At 41.5% G+C, this 19,731-nt stretch overlaps 1 protein-coding gene and 1 long non-coding RNA gene across 2 annotated transcripts in view; one reads left to right on the forward strand and one right to left on the reverse strand.

The window, feature by feature from the left end:
* The window catches only part of LOC105039371 (stromal processing peptidase, chloroplastic), a 95,930-nt gene extending 93,099 nt beyond the window's left edge, over positions 1 to 2,831 (reverse strand). Inside the window, 1 exon segment of the mRNA XM_073246112.1 lies at positions 2,604 to 2,831. Coding sequence (XP_073102213.1) covers positions 2,604 to 2,773 — 170 coding nt within the window. The 5' untranslated portion in view covers positions 2,774 to 2,831.
* Positions 2,832 to 9,102: 6,271 nt separating this feature from the next.
* LOC140852620 (uncharacterized) lies at positions 9,103 to 13,592 on the forward strand. Its single transcript, XR_012135515.1, has 3 exons — positions 9,103 to 9,419; positions 12,339 to 12,512; positions 12,736 to 13,592. It is a non-coding gene; the product is annotated as an uncharacterized lncRNA (long non-coding RNA).
* Positions 13,593 to 19,731: the final 6,139 nt, after the last annotated feature.

Genomic DNA, 19,731 nt, shown 5'->3' on the forward strand with positions numbered 1-19,731 from the left:
CTTTTTCTTCTAGATCTCTTAGCAAGAAACTTGAAGATCAAACACAAGTTATGGTCAAAGACCTAAACTATCATTATTAATTAAATCATTAGGACTGAAAAGAAGAGCATGCTAGATCATGAACATTAAGAGGATGTCTTGATTATGGCACGTAAAAAGGGCTGGAAAGGGTCAACTTACAGTGCCACTGCTGGATAAATGTCTTTGAAATGAGAGACTTGATTTGTCAAGAAAGACACCTGGTGCATGTCTTTTAATGTGACCCCTCCATCTGTAGTGGCTCCGGAAGCAAGAAAGACAACCATGCTGCTCTGGAGAAAGCCTCAAAGCATGTGTTTCCTTGATCTTGTGAATACATTGTTTTGGAGAAGCACACAGTCTTGTGTTAGCTTGTGGTTTTTCTTTCACACCAACATACAGCCAGCTTCCACCATGGAAATGTCAAGGAGTAACAAATGTGTGTTAAATGATTGACTAAACATGTTGATTCTCCACTAGTACAAAACTCAGCAGGCATGAACAGCACACATTACCATATGGAGGATAGGTGCATAAAATGGAATAAGTCGGACATTATTTTATTATGTGGGTTGCATCTCTGAGTAGGAAAGAGCCAAAAAATGGATTATGCCAGTTTGCAGAAAAGTTTACCATCAGGGAAGCTGAGTAGGAAGGGGCGCACAATCAAAATGACAACCCTGAGATGGCAAAGAAATGGTCTAAAAACTCTTAAAACCTAGGCATTTTAAAGAGATAAAGAAAGAATTCCATGTCAGATTTCTCCTAACAGTGCCTGATTATTGATTAAATATAACAGTCCAAATTAATTTATGAGGGACAAAGCCTTTGGCTTATCATTCAACATGGGAAAAAGCAAACTGATGGTGCCTCTCACACGAGATCAACAAACCATGTTCTCTGACATTTTTACTGTATACATGCAATCAGTGACAGACTCCTTTAATTGCTCAGTTCATAACATGATTAAGTGCGCTAGTTTATTCAGTTTTCAATTGACTCTTATGTTTCTAGACTTGGCAAACTTCGGAGTTCGGACCTTAGCCAAGGTTCCTGTCGTGTCTTGTTTCTAAATTATATCCACTATTATAGATTATCTTGCCAGCTAGAGTAAACATATGCTCACCATGGACGGCATCAACCAGCAGGTGCAGGACCCTCAACCAGGCCTTGTCACCAGTGATCTGCAGAATGAAAGGCAAAGCAATTGTGACATGGACTGGTCAACAGAAACCCAATCACCCACTTTCACACTAGACATAGATATATGGTATGTTACCCACACTGTCCTGTTATTTCTATTGTCAACTGCATAGGTGTCTATATCTGCTTCCGAACCCTCATTCATTTTTATCACTTAAAATTTTTAAGCATCATAGGTTCTTCTCATATCACTGTTGTAATCCATCCTACTATCTGCTTTCTCCAGCTATGGCCTTTGCATTATCTGTGGGCAATATTCTCCCAAAGACATGGTTAATGATCCACCCTGATCTTAAGAGACATGTCAGCTAAATATTGTAACCCACTTGATAGTACCAAGATTAGAATACATGCTGATTACATGTCCTTCATGCGTGTGTGTATATTTTTGTTGTTCTCATACAAGTCTGTATATATCGAGCTTTTACACATATGCTATCCCCTTGTTTCAACTTTTACTAGGTTAATCCCTTGTAAGTGTAGTAAGAAGTTTCTCTAAATTTTAGAGAAAAACTCTTAGTTATTCTAGGTCTTTCCATTGGTCCATGAAATGGTTTTCAAACCTACAGTATTAGATAGCAGAATTAAACAAGATAAATTCAACCATTTGCAGAATTTATATAATTACTCTCAAACTAATTGTAACTTTATCAAGAAATGCTCAGAGAGGATGGATTGATTGTCCTATCTGTTTTTGGTGGCGGTGGTGTTTTCATTACTACCATACTTTGTTGCTGATTCTTTCATGCTTATTTTCACATCAATACCACATAAGTCTGTTAATCATTTGGCATTCTTTATTTTTCATATTTAAAATTTTTAATCTGAATTGTTTCAGATCCTTTTGCGAAATCTCCATTTTTGTCCAAGAACTAGATATTCTACACCTTGAATAATTCCTGAATATTATCAACAGCAATTTTGATAGCTCGAAATATTCCACTTCCACACAGTGCCCGAGAATATATATGAGGTGAAGCAAACAAAGAATCAACATCTACGGTAACTTCTTGAACAGAAGAAGTGGCACGAACTCCAACTCCTAGTCGCTGTGAATTGCTTGAATGTGCCACAAAAAAGTACCCAAAAGGAACCTTTTTTTTTTTGAAATAATAGAACAACAAAAACAAATCTTAAATGGAAATCCATACTTGAAAAAGAAATGAAATTAAATTCTCGAAACGAAAAACCTAATCCTCTTATCCTAAAAACAGTTCCGACAATTCCAATTATAGAGCTCGGCAAAATACCGCAGAAAAAGAAACGAGAAACGCGAATTAGAACGCGAGGAGGACCAAAATTTGATAAAAAGCCCAAGAATCGATGGGAGAAAAAGGGAAACATAAAAAGATCTCCGGGTCAAGAAGAAGTTACCGCTGCGCGGGCGGAGGGATCGTCGGCCGCTCGAGTGGAGTCTGGGGGGCGCTCTGCAACGGGTAGAGGAGGGGGCGAGCAGAATGTTCGAGGGAACACGCGAGGAGCGGTGATCTTGAACCCTATGGCCCGATGGACAGGGGTGCGTTAGTGCCGCCATTAGAGAAGAGGAAGCCATCGATGAGAGGGGTGAGGGAGGGGGGAGAAGGGGGCGAGGGATAAAGTCTAAAGAGAGCGCTTGTTCGTCCAAGCCCAAGAGCCTATCGTTGCCCAGTTATATATGTTCCACAGAGGGTCGGAGGAAAGAAAAAAAATCAAGAACTGGTTACGTTTGGCCTCTTGGCTTGGGGAATCCGCGGTTGCGTGGCGGCGTTGGGTTCGTCGGAGGATCAAGATCTTCCAAGAACTGAGGAGTGTTGCATCTTTACCGTCCATTTAATGGCCTCAGGACTGAGGATTTATTATGTAGTCGCATTTTTTTTGGTGCAAATTAATTCATTCCTATTTAGAAGCTCCTGGAACGTGGTGTTGTTATCTAATCATCTTTTCTGATTGGGAAGGTTATCTTGGAAGGTTAACGTTACTGTGAAGAATTGCAGGTTTGCAGCTTTATTATTGCCTGGGAATAGGCTGATGGAGTAAGGTTTGGGCCGGGAAAAAAAAAAAAAAAGGGAAAAATTCACAACTCAGCCCAGAACCCACCTGTTTAATATGTTTATATGGATTTGTATGTAAATTGTCAACCTTGTCACAGCTCCATCCGTCCCTTGAAAAATAAAAATGAGATAGGAATAACAACAAAAAAAAAAAAAGTTGAAATTAAAGTGATAAATCCTGATCATGTTGTGAGCTTGACCTTTATCCTTTAGGATTCACTTGGTTGGGATATATTGAGATAATCTAAAGATTTTTAAAAATTATTTATTTAAAAAAAATTATAAAGAAAATAATTTTTACCATATTTAGTTGATGAAAAAAATTATGTGGAAAAATTATCAAATTTTCAATAGTGCTTTTGAACAAGTGATTCAAGTAATAATATTTTTTTCTCAATCTATTTGTTGGCCATTTATAGTCCACTTATGTAAAAGCTACCAATATTAGTTATTTTGAATATTAAAATACATTTAGATGAGCTAATATATATTTTTAAATTAATTATATATTATCAAATATATTTTTTATTATAAATAATATTTAATATGTTTTGGTATATAAATATATATATTATTTATTGATTTATATGTTAGATTTACTGATAAATAATAAATATATGTTAATTATCTATTAATAATTAATAGTTTTTGTTAAATATATTGATATATTGAATTAATACATTAGTATTTATAAACATTATTAATGAATATATTAATAAATTTATAATAAATTAATATAATATTGAGATAATATATTAATAAATTAAAATTAGTTATATAATAAAATTAATATAACGTAAATGAGGGTATTTCAATTAAGAAATGATATTTTTATATTACTTCCACTCCATGGAGGGTGGTATCTATTTTATCTTCTTTTAGAAAACTAAATATGTGATCCACCATTTATTTTAGCATCTTTTTCATTCTTTTTTATATCAAATATGGTAGTCTAATATTGGATTTATTTTTTCATGCCAAATTACTTCTAATGAAATGGGCTCTTAAGATTCTTAAATTTTTCCCTTTTGGTTTAATAATGAATCTCGCATTAGCCAAAGAGCATTTTTTTGATTTGTATACTTCGATTTCTTTTTCTTATACAGCCAAAGAGCATGATTGAAATCAAATAAAATGCCTTTTATACTAATTTCAATGATATGCATGCATTCATATAAAAATATTTAAGTTTAGTTAATGTACTAAATAATTGTTCTAGGTATATATTAAAAATTTGATTATGTGCAATAGATCGAAAGATCAAGATCCTTTTTGACACCCCAATCTTCTTGGTGAAAGGCGCACCCCTTGCTATGAGTGGCTTGCATGACTTGGGATTCACAAGATTTAATGGATAGAGGACCATCCAGTAAGAAATCTATACGCACTTCTATTAAGCAAAATATAAAAATTAGAAAATTTATTCTATTTCAGAACTAGAAATTTTTATTTTCATGTCAACTTTAAGACTAGAATTTTGTGGACTTCATAATTAGAATTTTATGAAAAATCCAATATTTTATTTTTGTGCAAACTCTTATTAGAATTTTGAGTTGTTTGTATAAATATATTACTATGTCAATTGGGAATATAATTTGCATTATCAAGATTTAAGAATATAAAATATTAAGCTACCCTCTCCATCTGCCTTCTTCTCCTCCTCTTCTTCTCTCTCTTTCTCTCTTCTGTCCTATGTCAATTGATATCAAAACCTTCTATCCTGCATTAGTTGGTATAGGAGCCCTTTGTCCTATATCATCAATTTATATGATATAGCAATTGAGCAGGGTATGTGAGAGTCTAAGAGAGCATCGACAGAGCAAATGCTATGGGTGATTGGAACCAATGCTTTCTAAATTTTTAGGTGCATCACTTGTCTTATATTTCATCTGACCATTGCCTTTTACTCATTTGCACTTCTGATTCTATCTGCATCATCTTTTCTTTTTACTTTAAGAGAATTTTGGCTTGAATACCTCCAACTATGAAAGGTGATATGTGATGCACGAAAGATGCTAATCAAAGAAGACCTTATGTACCGTATCAACTGCAAGCTAGAGCTTACAACTCAGAGGCTGAAAAAATGGAAGTGATGCAATCGAGCCATGCTGAGTTGACTGGATAGAAATTTGAGCTCGACTCAATTCAAAATATTCAAATTCGAAACTTGATCCGAAATCGATCGAGCCTTGATATCTCAAGTTCGAACTTAGCTTGCTAAAAAAAAAAAATACTCGAGATCAACTCGATTGGACTTAAATATTAATCAAACCATACTCGAGTTTGAATTTAAACATTATCTACTAAATATATATTAATGTATATTATAAATAAAATAATATTATTAAATATATATATATATATACATTTGAATAAGATCGTAAGTTTTCGAGCCGAATATCTTATTACTCGAGCTCGATAATATTCGAACTGAGTCAAACTCAAGTAGCTCGCTAGCAACTCAACTCATTTGTATCCCTATAGTGAGCAACATTCGCAAGAGAGTGGAGGTAGAAATTAGGATTGTCCAATAAAGGGAACATGACTAAGGAGGCCTCTCTAAGGATAATGTATGCAAATTGTGGGTAGCCTTATCTTCTAAGCAATCCATTCTTCATCAGCAAGAGAATTTGTGGCATCAAAAATCAAGAGTCAGCACGATCAAGGGGGAAGATAACAATATAAATTTTTTTCATTGGTCTACTATCATAAGAATGCACTGGAACAACATCCTCATTTTCTGAGGAAGATAACAATATAAAATTTTTTCATTGGTCTACTATCATAAGAATGCACTGGAACAACATCCTCATTTTAATGAATGGCGATAGTGAGCTAACAAAGGACATCAACTCCATCTAAAAAGAGCTTCTACACTTCTTTAGATCTAGATGAATGGTAGAATAGGATCTGATATCTTATATTTCTATTCTCCTTCTTGGTTGAATTCTTACTGATTAGGAGAATGAGATACTGTCAAAATAGGTGACCGATAAGGAGATAGTAGAGGATGTTTGCACCTTGTCGAGGATAAAATACCAGGGCTAAATGGTTTTCTATCAATCTTCTTCCAAAATACTAGTCCACCATCTAGAGTGATGTCTATCTTGCCATTGAGCAAATTTTCTCCTCTTGTTTGCTTTCCAAGGCATAGAAGGATACATACATTACTCTTTTGCCTAAAAGACATGATGCATTGGAGCCCTAACATTATAGACTGACCAGTTTATGCAACACCTTATACAAAGTTATCGCCAAAATTCTTATTAAAGGGTGCAAGATTTCTTGATTAGCCCTAAGTAGGGGTTGCTTGTGAAGGAAAGAAGTATTTCAGATAATATTGCAATAGCTCATAAAGTTTTACATGACTTAAAGAAGGCTACTTCTTAGAGGAGTCTTATGACAATCAAGCTTGATTTGGAGTGGATATATAATAGGGTTAGGTGGAATTTTCGAGTCAACTCACCAAGATAAATGGGATTTCATAGGGCTTGGATCAATTGGGTGGTTGGATGTGTGATGAAGCCCTCATTTGCCTTACTGATCAATGGCATTTTGATAAAATTCTTCTAATCTTCGATGGACCTTTGGTAAGATTGCACCCTATCTCTACACTCGTTCATTATTTGTACAGATGCCTTATCTTGCATGCTCCAAACCTCAATGGATGGTGATGTCTTTGCCGGTTTACAAATCGACTATGATAACTTCATCAATCTTGCATCTATTTTGCAGATGATTGTGTCTTAATAGCTATAGCCTCTCTAGCTAATGCAGTTTTGCTCGGGAACATTATATAGGGTTGCTATCTTGTTACCAACTAGAGGGTTAATCATGAAAAAATAATTGTTAGGTTTGGTCCCTAGACTAATGTGATGGTGAAGCAGCCCATTAAAGGTTATTTGAACATCACACGATGTAGAAGGGCATGGTAGTAGTTGGGAGTCCCTATCAGTGGGAAAAGGCCTACGATTGTAGATTGTGCTTCACCAGTCCAGAGTGTGCTCGGCATCCCATCCTTGTTACAAATTACCAAGCATGCATGAAGGTTCATCCTCAATATAGATAGCTATTAGTGCTCACTAATGAGGGTAAAGTATGGATTTTGGTTTATATGTTCCTCATTGGCTCTCATTGGCAATAATTCTTTTATCTGGAATGTGATTTGTATCTATGCTCCCGCATGGTCATCCAGGATGAAATGGGTGATTGGTAATGATGAGTTTGTAAATGTGCTTGGTGATTTATGGCTTTTTACTACACTCTTGAGCAGCTTACCACCTCAATTGACTGCAACTTTTTAAAGGATCTGAAGGTGAAAGACCTCATGGTTCAAGGAACAAAGAGTGGAATATACCTTTCAACCATCGAGGTTCATGAGGATCTAGTAAAAAAAGTGACAACTATTGCTATTTTAGATCTAAATATTTTGGATAGTCTGAGTTGGGGTACCATAGTCTCTACTAGTGTCGGAGCTAGAGATTTATACGAGGTTCTCAGTAGTGGCTTACCTAATCAAAGGGATGTAGCTTGTGTTTGGAAGGTTGGTAACTCATCCAGGAGTGGCGCTCTTTCTTTGAAAAATAGTTTGAAATCAGTTCCCTAGCCATAGGCTCTTGCACCATCGAAGCATCCACATCACTATGAATGGTGCCCGCATATTAAGGAGACCCTGAACCATGTTTTGTTCGAGTATCCGAGGGCCATATGGGTTTGGGATCAGGTTCGTACAGCCAACAATTCCGTCATTCCATTTAACTCTTTAGATTCCTTTCTACTAGTCACGAGGGAGGGTGCACATGAGGTGGTGTAATCATATTGTTATCCATGCCTGCAATGAATATCACATTGGGCTAGTCAAGAATGGGAGACTATTTGACAGTGTAGATCAAAGCCCCTTATTATATGACATGCATGAAAGTCTTCACACAGGTTGAGAAATACATCCACACCAAGCTATTTGTGAAGCGAGTATTACTAGGAAAAGTTGGGTTTCCATTTCAATAACTATCGCAACTTCTCTTGGTAATTGGCATGATCTATATCATTTGAGAACATCCACTTTCAAGCTTTTCGAAGGTCAATTTCGATGGCTATGTATTAGACGATAATGCTTATGGCAAAGTGGCTTCATTATTTGCAGTGAAAACTTTAGTTGGTGATAGTTGGAGGTGTTCGATCATATGACATCACGACACCTTTAATTGAATTGAGAGATGCATGGGGGGATTATTTATGCCACCATTGTCTTAGAGGTTGATCAAATTATGTTGAGGGCAATTTCATGATGGTCAGCAGTTGGATAAACGATATAGATGGTTATTTGGATAGGACTTTTTGAAGGTCATAGACTTTTGGAAGATGATTCAAATATTTTCAACCTTTCAAGTAGTTCATATTTTTAAGCAGAACAATATTATAGTAGATATGGTTGCCATGAAATTGCTACTTGCCGGATAAATGACATGTATGGTTATTTGGATAAGACTTTTGGAAGGCCGATAGGTTTTTGGAAGATGATTCAAATTTTTTCGATATTTGAAGTAGTCCATATTTATAGAAAGATGATAATAGAGCCGATATGGTTGCTTCCTATATTGCTAACCACTTTGGCAATATCATGTGTGACCACATTTGCACAACTCCTAGCTACTTGTTTTTGAAATTTTTTTTTTTTTTTTTTTTGAAAAGTGACTCCAAGCTACCTCCATAGGAATCGTTTATGCTGGTTATATTTATCCTGTGACGCCTCCATCAAGAAAAATAAAAGTCCGCCTAAAAGAAAAAAAAAAAAAAAAAATCCTGCCTTGGCCATATCACGCGCACTGCACGAGCTATCGACGGTATCTCTGAGAATAGGAGGTCTGCTCTCATGCATCTCGTCTTTCTGCCCGTTTTGCCTCCTCCCTGTCGCTGTACTCAGAGGACTGAGGTTTTATCGAGAGATTTAATGCGGGATGAGGAGAGGGTCGATGAGGTGGGCGGGGAAAGCGGACCACGTGGGAGGGCTCCCTCGGGCACTCGTCTTCTTGGTCGTGGGGGCCTTCGCCAAGGTCGTCGCGTCCCTTTCCAACTCAAGCTCCGTTCACAACCCCGAAACCCTAATCCGCCTTGTCCGTTCCCGCCCCCCGGCCGGCCCCTCATCACCGTCAGCAATCACATGTCCACGTGAGTCGCTGACCGACCTCTCATCCCCTTCCACTTCTGTATTTTTTCCCTCCTTTGTTGGAGTTTTGTTCCTTCTTGCCTCATTGACTTCATCAATCTTTGTTAAAGTTTCCTGTGAATTAGTGTTTCGAGTGCTTTCGATCAGAACAAAGTTCAGTTTTTGAGCCAAAATGCAGTAAAATAGCACGGAAACCTAATCTGGGATTGAATCGAAGTTCTATGATTAGCTGGAGCGCTGTTGGTAAAATTACGACCACCATAACTGGCAGTCTTCGATAAAAAATTCTGAAATGTTGGGTATATCGGTGTAGAAATAGTTCATGTGGCTATTAAGCTTTATCCTTCATTTCCTGCTGACAAGTTTATGCTATGTATCAGCCTTTCCAAGGTATACTGGTATCGCTTTTACAATTACCGATGTCTGGAGGTTAGAAAATAAATAAACTTACATGGCATCCAAATGGGGAGTTGTTAGATTGCCGGTTGTATGGCTGGAAAGATTTATACTTTATTTCTTTTATTTATCCTACTGAATATGTCAGCTGTTCAATTCATTGTAGAACGATTTTTCAGCCATTTATAGTTGTAATTTGGCAGTCAATCGTGCATGACATCCAAGTGAGAATTGTTTGATTGGCATGGCACACCTATATGGGGCATGCAGGCAATACGAAAGCCTTATTCATGAGGGTCCTCTCTGATAGGTTTCATGAAATTACTACCTGGTGGCTATTTCTGTTTCTGTATTCTATCACACTGGCAATTTTGCACACAAGGGGTCGAGGTGACTTTGTCATGAAAACATAGAAAGAAAGTCTAAGTTAGCTGTCTTCATGAATATTAATAACTAGTTTCTTGTCATCCATTACTTCTTGAAAAGGGAGAGAAATGTGTGCAACCTTCTCACTATTAAGATTATCCCAATCTTCAATGAGTGGAGTATGCCATGAAGACTTGGATTTGTGACAAAAATACCTGGCCTTATTGTTCTAACCACTTATTGCATGAGGTGACTACAAGCTCTGAGGGGAAGCCATGATCATGTAGAAGACATGACCAACACAATGGATGATTATTGCTAGCATGTTATAATTAATTGCTTAACTTATTTCTAGGAAAAATGTGTAATGATATTGTGATCTGAGACCAAGAAGAAGCTGAAGTTGTTAGATTGGTCATTTGTGTAAACCTGTACTGTCAGCAGCAGAGATGGCCATAAGGAGTGAGCCTGAATGGGCATAAAAATATAGACCACGACCAACTTTACCTTGCAAATAACATAGAGCATGTCTATTGGTTTTGCATAGTTACACTAGATAGTTGAATAAATTGAGAATCTCAATTCACAATATGAGAGATATCAAGCTTGATTATGATTGATTATGTTGTAGTTGCTTGCTCTGGGAGAATGTGCCATCACTAAGATAGGAGAAGGAAGAAGAGGAATACTTTTTATACACTTAGAAAACACATATCGTTTTATTTTATTGCTAGAATTTGGAAGGATGGACCCTTTCTTCCAAAGTTCACTTACTCAAAATCGGACCCCGTGCTCGCTGACCGGTTGTATGGATCGGTATGTGCCCGTACTGCACCATACAAAGCCCAAACCAACATGGAAACAAAAGTGGGGGAGAGGGAGAACCAAAGAGGAAGACAGAGAGGGAGAGAGGGAGGCCATCGGAGATGTCGGCGGTGGCCACCAGAGGGTCACGCAGGCCCTCAGAGGGCTGTCAAGACCTCCGGGGTTCTGCCTTCCTTCGAGAGAGGAGAAAAGATATTAGAGAGAGATAGAGAGAGAGGGAGAGGGAGAGAAATGGAGGGAGGAGAAGGCGACAGAGAGGCCGCTGAAGGGCCATCGGATGACTGTTGAGGCTACCAGGCGGACGAAATCAACCCTATAAGCTATAACGTTAAGTGAAGCTGACAGTGAGATTGCTAGCTTCAATGTGCATCATGTTAAAAAAAAAATGCGATGAACAGAGGCAGTCACCTCTGTTTTGACCCCATGGATGTTGTGGGATCGATTTCGGCCATCCAACAGCCTCAGCAGCCATCCGATCACCTCCCGCCCCCTTCCCCTCCATCCATTTCTCTTCCTTTCCCATGCTTTCTATCTCTTTCTAATCTCCTCTCTCTCAGAGGAAGGTGGAGCCCTGAAGGCCATGATGGGCCACCGTCGGCTACCGACGGTCTTTTCCTCTCTTTCCCTCCTCCTCCCTCTCTCTCTTTCTCTTCCTCTTTATCCTTCTCCCTTGCTCTGTTTTTGTTGATGTTCCGAATCAAATGTCCGAACTGCACCGATAGGCCATCAGTATGGTTTGGCGAGCCTTGTTTTCTTCATAAAGCACACATGAACATGCATGATTCTTTTATAGCCATAGATATTGTGAAATTTTTAATTTATGTCACCATAGTTGCTACTTTATAGTTATTGGGTAACATTGGAAATAGGTCTACATTTTCATGCATTTTTTTAAAACTTATTTCTTTTTTTAGCATTTCGTTTGGATCTTCAAAAAAATTTAGAATGGCAAGAACCTGGAAGCAGTTCAGGTTGCATCAATCCTTTTTTTGTTTTTTGCTGTGGACTAGCCATGCTTGGTATGATACTCAAAGTCAGTTGAAAAATCATTGGTTGGTGGTGACATGAACACTTGTGCAGGGTGGATTGAAAACTAGGCTGTAGTAACATGTCCTAAGTTATTGCAACCACCTTGGAAGCACATTTCAGCTCCAGCTTATATTATTTTTATCAAGATCTTTACCATACAAGCTCCTAACTACTACTACGGTTTAATGCATCTAAATAACTTTTAAGTTCAGCAAAGTTCACCAACAAAAAGATACTTTAGTTTTTTACTCATTTGAATGAACATATAAAATCAATATTGACTCCAGTTTATCAATCTTAATTAGGAACATCTTGGCGGAAGCAAAGTAGCCATTAGTTGTTCAGAAAAAGCAAGTGATGAAACCTCAGCTGGACTTCTCCAACAATTTGACAGTGAACATTGGTATACGGGATGGTGTTTGGTTAGAATACTTGGGCCCAGATGTGTTTGATTTACATCAAACAGTTTGGCATATAGGGTAATATCTGTGTGGATTATGAGCTAAAATGGATAAATGGGTTGTATGCTTTTATATTGTTTTTATAGTTGTTACATCATGTTCTATTAGTTTGATCTTCTTTGATTTTGCAAACATAAATGTACTGCTTTTGTTGATTGATCATCTATTTTAAGTTCATTTTGCCTTTTTTAATAAGGATAAATTATTCTCCAAAGAACTGAAGTTGTCCATCATAAAACAGGTTGGATGACCCACTTATGTGGGGTTTTAAGGGTTTTCCAACGGCAGATGCTAAACTAGCTCGGTGGGTTCTAGCAGCAGAAGATATATGCTTCAAAAATGTGATTCTATCATACATATTTCGACTTGGTAAGACTTCCTATGCTTCATATAGTGACTATTATCAACTTTTCTACACCTAGCATGGGAACCTGCTCTTTTACAGTCATTAACGGATAAAATTACTATTTCTTTGTTTTAACTGGGCTGTTGTTGGTAACCGGATATTAAAGTTGTTTTGATTCTCATGTTGGAGCTGTGTAAGGTAAAGAGAATGATAAGATGGTCTAAATCCCTATTTTTTGTGCTGAAAGCTTGAGATACAATAGCTTGATTTTAGTTTGAGGAAGCTCTTATTGCTGTGGATATGGATGGGAAAGCTAAATGATAACTATTGTCAAGTGAATGATTAAAAGAAGGGAAAATGTGGTTGTTCTCATGTAAAAACTGTGGATATTGTGTTCTCTCTTTCTTGGGGGAGATTAACTCCCCTGAAGTGGGTATATAATAGACTTATACTTCTGCTGATCCGGTCACACTTCGTAGAAAAGTCAAAGTCAGTCATGATTCTATCTAGCAGCAGGTCACAGCCTCACTGGCTGACACATACACATTTTGCTTTAAGGTTTGATATCAAAGCTTTGGACATGCATAAGTAAGAAGATCTGTGCGGACGTGTATTTAGTCGCACGTCAGTTATTCACTGGGAAGATCTTGGATATTTATCAGGAATAAAGAATTAAAAAAAAAAACTTCTGGCTAGTCTTTTTGGGTGAGGTCCTGGATTATTATAAATGATATTAGAGCCGGTCTAGCCTATAGCCTATGTGGACTAGGAGATATTGTAGCTCTGATTCATTGGGTTGACCATGGGCCCATCGTGGTGTTTATGAATGGATATATGGATTTGGACCCTTAGCCTGGTGAGGACGTCAGAGCTTAAACGAAGGGAGTATACGAAGATTTGTGCCAGCGTGTATTTAGTTCCACATCAGTTATTCGCTGGAAAGATCTTGGATACTTATCAAGACTAAAAAACTAAAAAAAAAAATACTTTTCAGCTAGCTATTTTGGATGAGGTCTCTGGATGTTACAATAAGGCATGTAGATACCAACCATTAGATCATTACCCTACACCATGTGGTCTGTTCTGCTTGCCGTTGACTTCTTCTTTCCCCAAATCTTTACCACCTTTCCCTTCCAAGCATGGTTGCTAATTATACAATTTCTATAGAAAGTGTCAGGTGATTACCAACATGAATAAGTGAATTGGCTTTTGGATTTGCCCAATGATGTGCCAGACTACATATTCCTTTTTTCTAATAATGGTTGCATTATCTGGGCCTATTAAATTATTTTTAACAAACCAGTGCACCTTTCTGTTTGAATATAAGTGCAGATACATATGTGCAGATACATATTTGGGTGTAGGATCTTCAGGGATTATAGGATAAGGGGCTGTTGCTTGGTGCAACAGTAAAAGGCTTGGGCGGTCAAGCACAATGGCATAGGTTCGAGTGGCAGTCATTTTGTCCAAAAAAATGCCAAAGCTTAGGTCTGTACGCGATTTGTCGCTACCAGAAACACAGGTTGCTGGGACCATAACGAGGTAGTGGCCATTTTTATCTTCAGATGTTATAGTCTGTTTTAGCTATTTCAGCAGTTAAAAAATCTGGATGTTAGCAAATAGTGATATTGCTTCTGATCAGCTGCTTGGCTGAGAACATGAATTATCAACAAGTCTTATCATTTACTGATATTTTTGTGCAATTCTCATTCCAGATGATCAGTTTCTGTGAATTTTAGATTTTTGGATGCTTTTTTCATATTGTGCATTTCAATGACGTTGATGAAATCTTATATGGACCATGACTGTCGTATATAGATGTGGCGTTCTGTTGAAATGATGCTTAGCTTATAAACAAGCATACATTATAAAATCTTTGAAATAGTTCCTGTTGGGTATAAAATCCCCCCCCGCCGAAGTTCGTATCAGGAGTGACCACTCAGGGATTCTACCGGCGTCCGACCTTCGGCGACTTCTCTCCTGCGGTCGAGTCTCCGCAGCATTCCCGAGTTCTGCCGATGGATAAACCCCCACCAGCATCGATCAGATTCTTCACGACAGACGGACTCCTACGGGAGTCGGACTTCGCCGACTCTGACTGTGGAAAGACTTCGTCCGGACTCCTACGGGAGCCGGACTCTATCCCCAGCCCCTACTGCAGGAAGACTTCGTCCGGACTCCCACGGGAGTCGGATTTCGTCTCCGACTTCAATTGCAGGTAGACTTCGTCCGGACTCCTATGGGAGCCAGACTCCGTCCCCAGCCCCTACTGCAGAAAGACTTCGTCCGGACTCCTACGGGAGCCGGACTTCGTCCCCGACTTCAATTGTAGGTAGACTTCGTCAGGACTCCTACGGGAGCCGGACTTTGTCCCCGACTTCAATTGCAGGTAGACTTTGTCCGGACTCCTACGGGAGCCGGACTTCGTCTCCGACTTCAATTGCAGGTAGACTTCGTCCGGACTCCTACGGGAGCCGGACTTCGTCCCCGGCTTCAATTGCAGGTAGACTTTGTCCGAACTCCTACGGGAGCCGGACTTCATCCCCGACTTCAATTGCAGGTAAACTTCATCCGGACTCCTACGGGAGCCGGACTTCGTCCCCGACTCCGACTGCAGGAAGACTTTGTTCGGACTCCTACGGGAGCCGGACTTCGTCCCCGACTCCGACTGCAGGAAGGCTTCGTCCGGATTCCTACGGGAGCCGGACTTCGTCTACAGAAAGCCTCTGACTGGGCTCCTACGGCAAATGGCCCTCGCCTATAGTACTAACGCTCAAGGCACCCAACGGTAGACGGCCCGCCAGTAACATCTGAGCTCCTTTCAGATGGATAGCCACCTCTCTTCGCCAGGCGCTTCAACCGAACTTCGATCGACAGGCCTAGACTCCCTGACAGGCCACAGTAACAGCCACGACTCTGCTCCACCTCCTGCGACGGGTTCTGCATGGCTCCATCACTCTCCGTAACAGGCTCCACGCGGCAGGCCGCAGTAATGGCCACGATTTTGCTCCACTTCCTGCGACGGATACTGCGCGGCTCTATCACTCCCTGGCGAGTCGCGACAATGGACGCCGCTCCACTCTCCACAACAGACTCCACGTGGCGAGCCATGGTGACAGCCACGACTCCACCCCATTACTCTTCATAATAAATTCCTCCTGGCCCCGTGCGGCTCACTACTAGGCGGTTACAAACGTCGCTATCAATCCGTTGCTCCCTCTGCCTATAAAAAGGGGGGGCCCCAGATACGTTATTCTCTAAGCTCTCATTTTCTATCTCAAAACTCTGCTAAAATTTTCGTTCGAGCACTCCATTCTTGTTGAGGCAGAGAACTGACTTGAGCATCGGAGGGTCTTGCCGGAGCACCCCCACCTCCGGTTTAGACTTCCCTTGCAGGTCCGGCGGTGATCGCGGCTCCCTTGACTCCAGCTTCTCCGATGCAGGTGGATTTTTGCACCAATAGGATTGGCGCTAGAGAAAGGGCGGCTATGTCTTCGCAGTACCCTTGTTCTTAAAGGAGCGCTCAACGGGACCGCCTCCGGTCATCTTTTCCGACGATCTCTCCTCCTTTCCCCACTAGATCTTCGCCCGATGCCTCCTCGTAAAGCATCCACACCGCGATCCACGGCCTCCGCGGCCAGATCTCAGACTCCGGCTTCACCTCCAGTTTCCCAGCCTTCTCCTCCTCCGGCAACGGCCGTCGGCGTGGGGCGGTCAGACGATCGGCTTCCGACGGATTTCGCCAACACCATCTCGGGAGAATCCCGGTAGGGAGCAATCAGCGTATTGGCCGTACCTCCCAAGCGACAAAAGATTGAGGAGTCCATAACTTTTACTGAAGAAGATGTTCGGGGAGTCCAATTTTTTCATAATGACGCAGTTGTAGTTTCTTTGAATATAGCTAATTATGATGTCCGCCGCATTCTTGTCGACAATGAAAGTTCGGTCGACATTTTGTTCTACGATGCCTTCTCAAAAATGTCCATCCTTGACAGCCCTTTGGGACCGATTAACTCCCCTCTGGTAGGGTTCACCGGCGATGCTGTCCCAGTGGAAGGGGTAATAACTTTGACTGTAGCTGCGGGTCGATATCCAAGGCAATCCAGGGCTCTAGTGAATTTCCTGGTGGTGAAGGCGCCGTCAGCCTACAACGCAATCCTCGGCCGACCTGGCCTCAACACTCTCCGGGCTGTAGTGTCAACCTACCATTTGAAATTGAAATTCCCTACCAACCAGGGGGTCGGAGAAGTCAGGGGAGACCAAGCCCTGGCCAGACATTGCTACAACATAGCCTTGCAAAGAAGTGACCAATCTGACCTCTGTCCGGTTGATGGGCTGGACGCCCGCGACGATCTTGCTGAGGAAAGGGGCGGCCCAATCGAAGACCTGGTTTCGATCCCTTTGAACGATGGGAATGCGGAGTATGTGGTGAAGATCGGCTCCAATCTGGGGGAAGAGGTGCGGACGCATCTCATTGATTTTCTACGAAAGAATGCGGACGTTTTCGCTTGGGTTCCAGCAGACATGCTGGGGATTGACACAGAAATCATGGAACACCATCTGGCCGTCGATCCAAGGCATCGACCGACGAAAGAAAAGGTCCGAGGTCATGCATCGGAGAGGTAGAAAGCGATAGCCGAAGAAGTGGACAAACTCCTGAAAGCCGGGTTCATTAGAGAATTCAATTATCCTAATTGAATTTTCAATGTCGTCCTAGTCAAAAAGGCAAACGACAAGTGGAGGATGTGTATAGACTTCAAAAAGCTGAATAAAGCCTGCCCAAAAGACAGCTACCCCCTGCCTAGAATTGATCAACTGGTGGATGCAATCTTGGGTCATGAGCTCCTCACCTTTATGGATGCATTCTCCGACTATAATCAAATCAGGATGGCGCCAGAAGACGAAGAAAAGACTGCTTTCATTACTAACCGTGGCCTTTACTGTTACAGGATCATGCCTTTTGGCCTAAAAAATGCAGGTGCGACCTATCAGCGGCTGGTGAACAAAATCTTCAAGGAGCAGATCGGCCGCAACATGGAGGTCTACGTGGACGACATACTCGTGAAAAGCAAATCTTCCATGAACCACGTCGCCGACCTCGAGGAGACCTTCGACGCCCTCCGAAAATATAAGATGAAGCTGAACCCGACTAAATGTGCTTTCGGAGTGATCTCGGGGAAGTTCCTGGGCTTCATGGTATCGGGGTGCGGGATTGAAGTCAATCCAGAGAAAATTCGCGCCATCCAGGAGATGGCCGCCCCGAAGTCAATAAAAAAAATTCAACGCCTTACAGGGAGGGTAGTAGTCCTGAATCGCTTCGTCGCGAGGTCGGCCGAACAGTGCTTACCCTTCTTCCAAACCCTCAAGCGGTCGAAGAACTTCTGTTGGACCCCTGAGTGCCAACAGGCATTCGAAGAGCTAAGGAGCTACCTCGGCTCGCCTCCGTTGTTGGCGAAGCCCGAGCCTGGAGAGGAGCTGTTTTTGTACCTGGCGGTCTCCCCTATGGCTCTCGCAGCAGTCCTTGTCAAGGAAGAAGCAAAGATTCAGCGGTCGATCTACTACATCAGTCGCGCGTTGAGAGACGTCGAAATCAGGTATACTAAATTAGAGAAACTAACTTACGCCCTGTTGATTGCAGCTCGGAGGCTCCGACCCTACTTTCAAGGGCACACCGTAACGTTACTCACCGACCAGCCGATCAAGACGATTCTGCACCGGACAGATGCCTCCGGGAGGATGGCGAAATGGGCGATCGAGCTCACAGAATTTGACATCAACTATCGACCTAGACCGGCGGTAAAAATCCAGATATTGACAGATTTTATAGTAGAGTGCACTATCTCGGAGGAGGCCGAACCTGAACAGGGTGAAATTGACGACCTTGAGCCCTGACCGAACTCCCCTGAAGGAGAAGCCACCCCCTCTGGTTGTTTTTGGGCCCTCTACGTGGACGGGTCTTCCAACATGTCGGGCGCGGGCCTGATCTTGATCAGTCCGGAGGGAATCGTCGTGGAGTACGCTCTGCGCTTCAAGTTTCCCGCAACAAACAATGGAGCAAAATATGAAGCCCTGATCGCAGGGTTGAGGATCGCCAAAGAATTGGGAGTAGACCGGCTCCAAGTTCACAGCGACTCCTAACTGGTAGTGGGACAAGTCAGCGGAAGCTACGAAGCACAGGAGGACAGCATGGCTAGATATCTTGAAAAGGTAAAGGAGCTCGTCCCTGCCTTTAGTAGCTTCGACATCAGGCAGATTCCAAGGATGGAAAATATCAGGGCCGATCTTCTCTCCAAGCTGGCTACGCTGGCTCCGGCCGAATTGCCCAAGGGTGTTCTCTTTGAAGTTCTGAAGTGCTCAAGTACGGAAGAATTGCGGCCTGTGATGGAAGTGGACCATGAGCCCAATTGGATCGACTCGCTGGTGGCATATCTCAGAGATGGGGTTCTCCCTCGTGATGCAAAAAAGCTCGGAAGCTCAGAAATCAAGCCTCCCGATACATCCTTTATGAGGACAAGTTGTACAAGAGATCATACTCTCTGCCCCTTTTAAAATGCCTCCGGCTTTCGGAAGCTGACTATGCCTTGTGGGAGGTGCATGAAGGAATCTGCGGAAGCCATCTAGGGGCTAGATCCTTATCCCACAAGTTGCTCCGCCAAGGATATTACTGGCCGACAATGCATCGTGATTCGATTGAATACGTCAGAAAGTGTGATCGACGTCAGAGCATTACTGGCCGATAATGCCCGCCGCCGAGCTTACACCCTTGAGTGCCCCATGGCTGTTTGCGCAATGGGGGATGGATATCCTTGGATCCTTTCCCGTGGCGTCGGGACAGAGGAAGTTCCTCCTGGTAGCGATTGACTACTTCACCTAGTGGGTCGAAGCCGAACC

This window comes from Elaeis guineensis, chromosome 1 (assembly GCF_000442705.2).
Source record: "Elaeis guineensis isolate ETL-2024a chromosome 1, EG11, whole genome shotgun sequence".
In the NCBI taxonomy this organism is placed as follows: Eukaryota; Viridiplantae; Streptophyta; class Magnoliopsida; order Arecales; family Arecaceae; genus Elaeis; species Elaeis guineensis.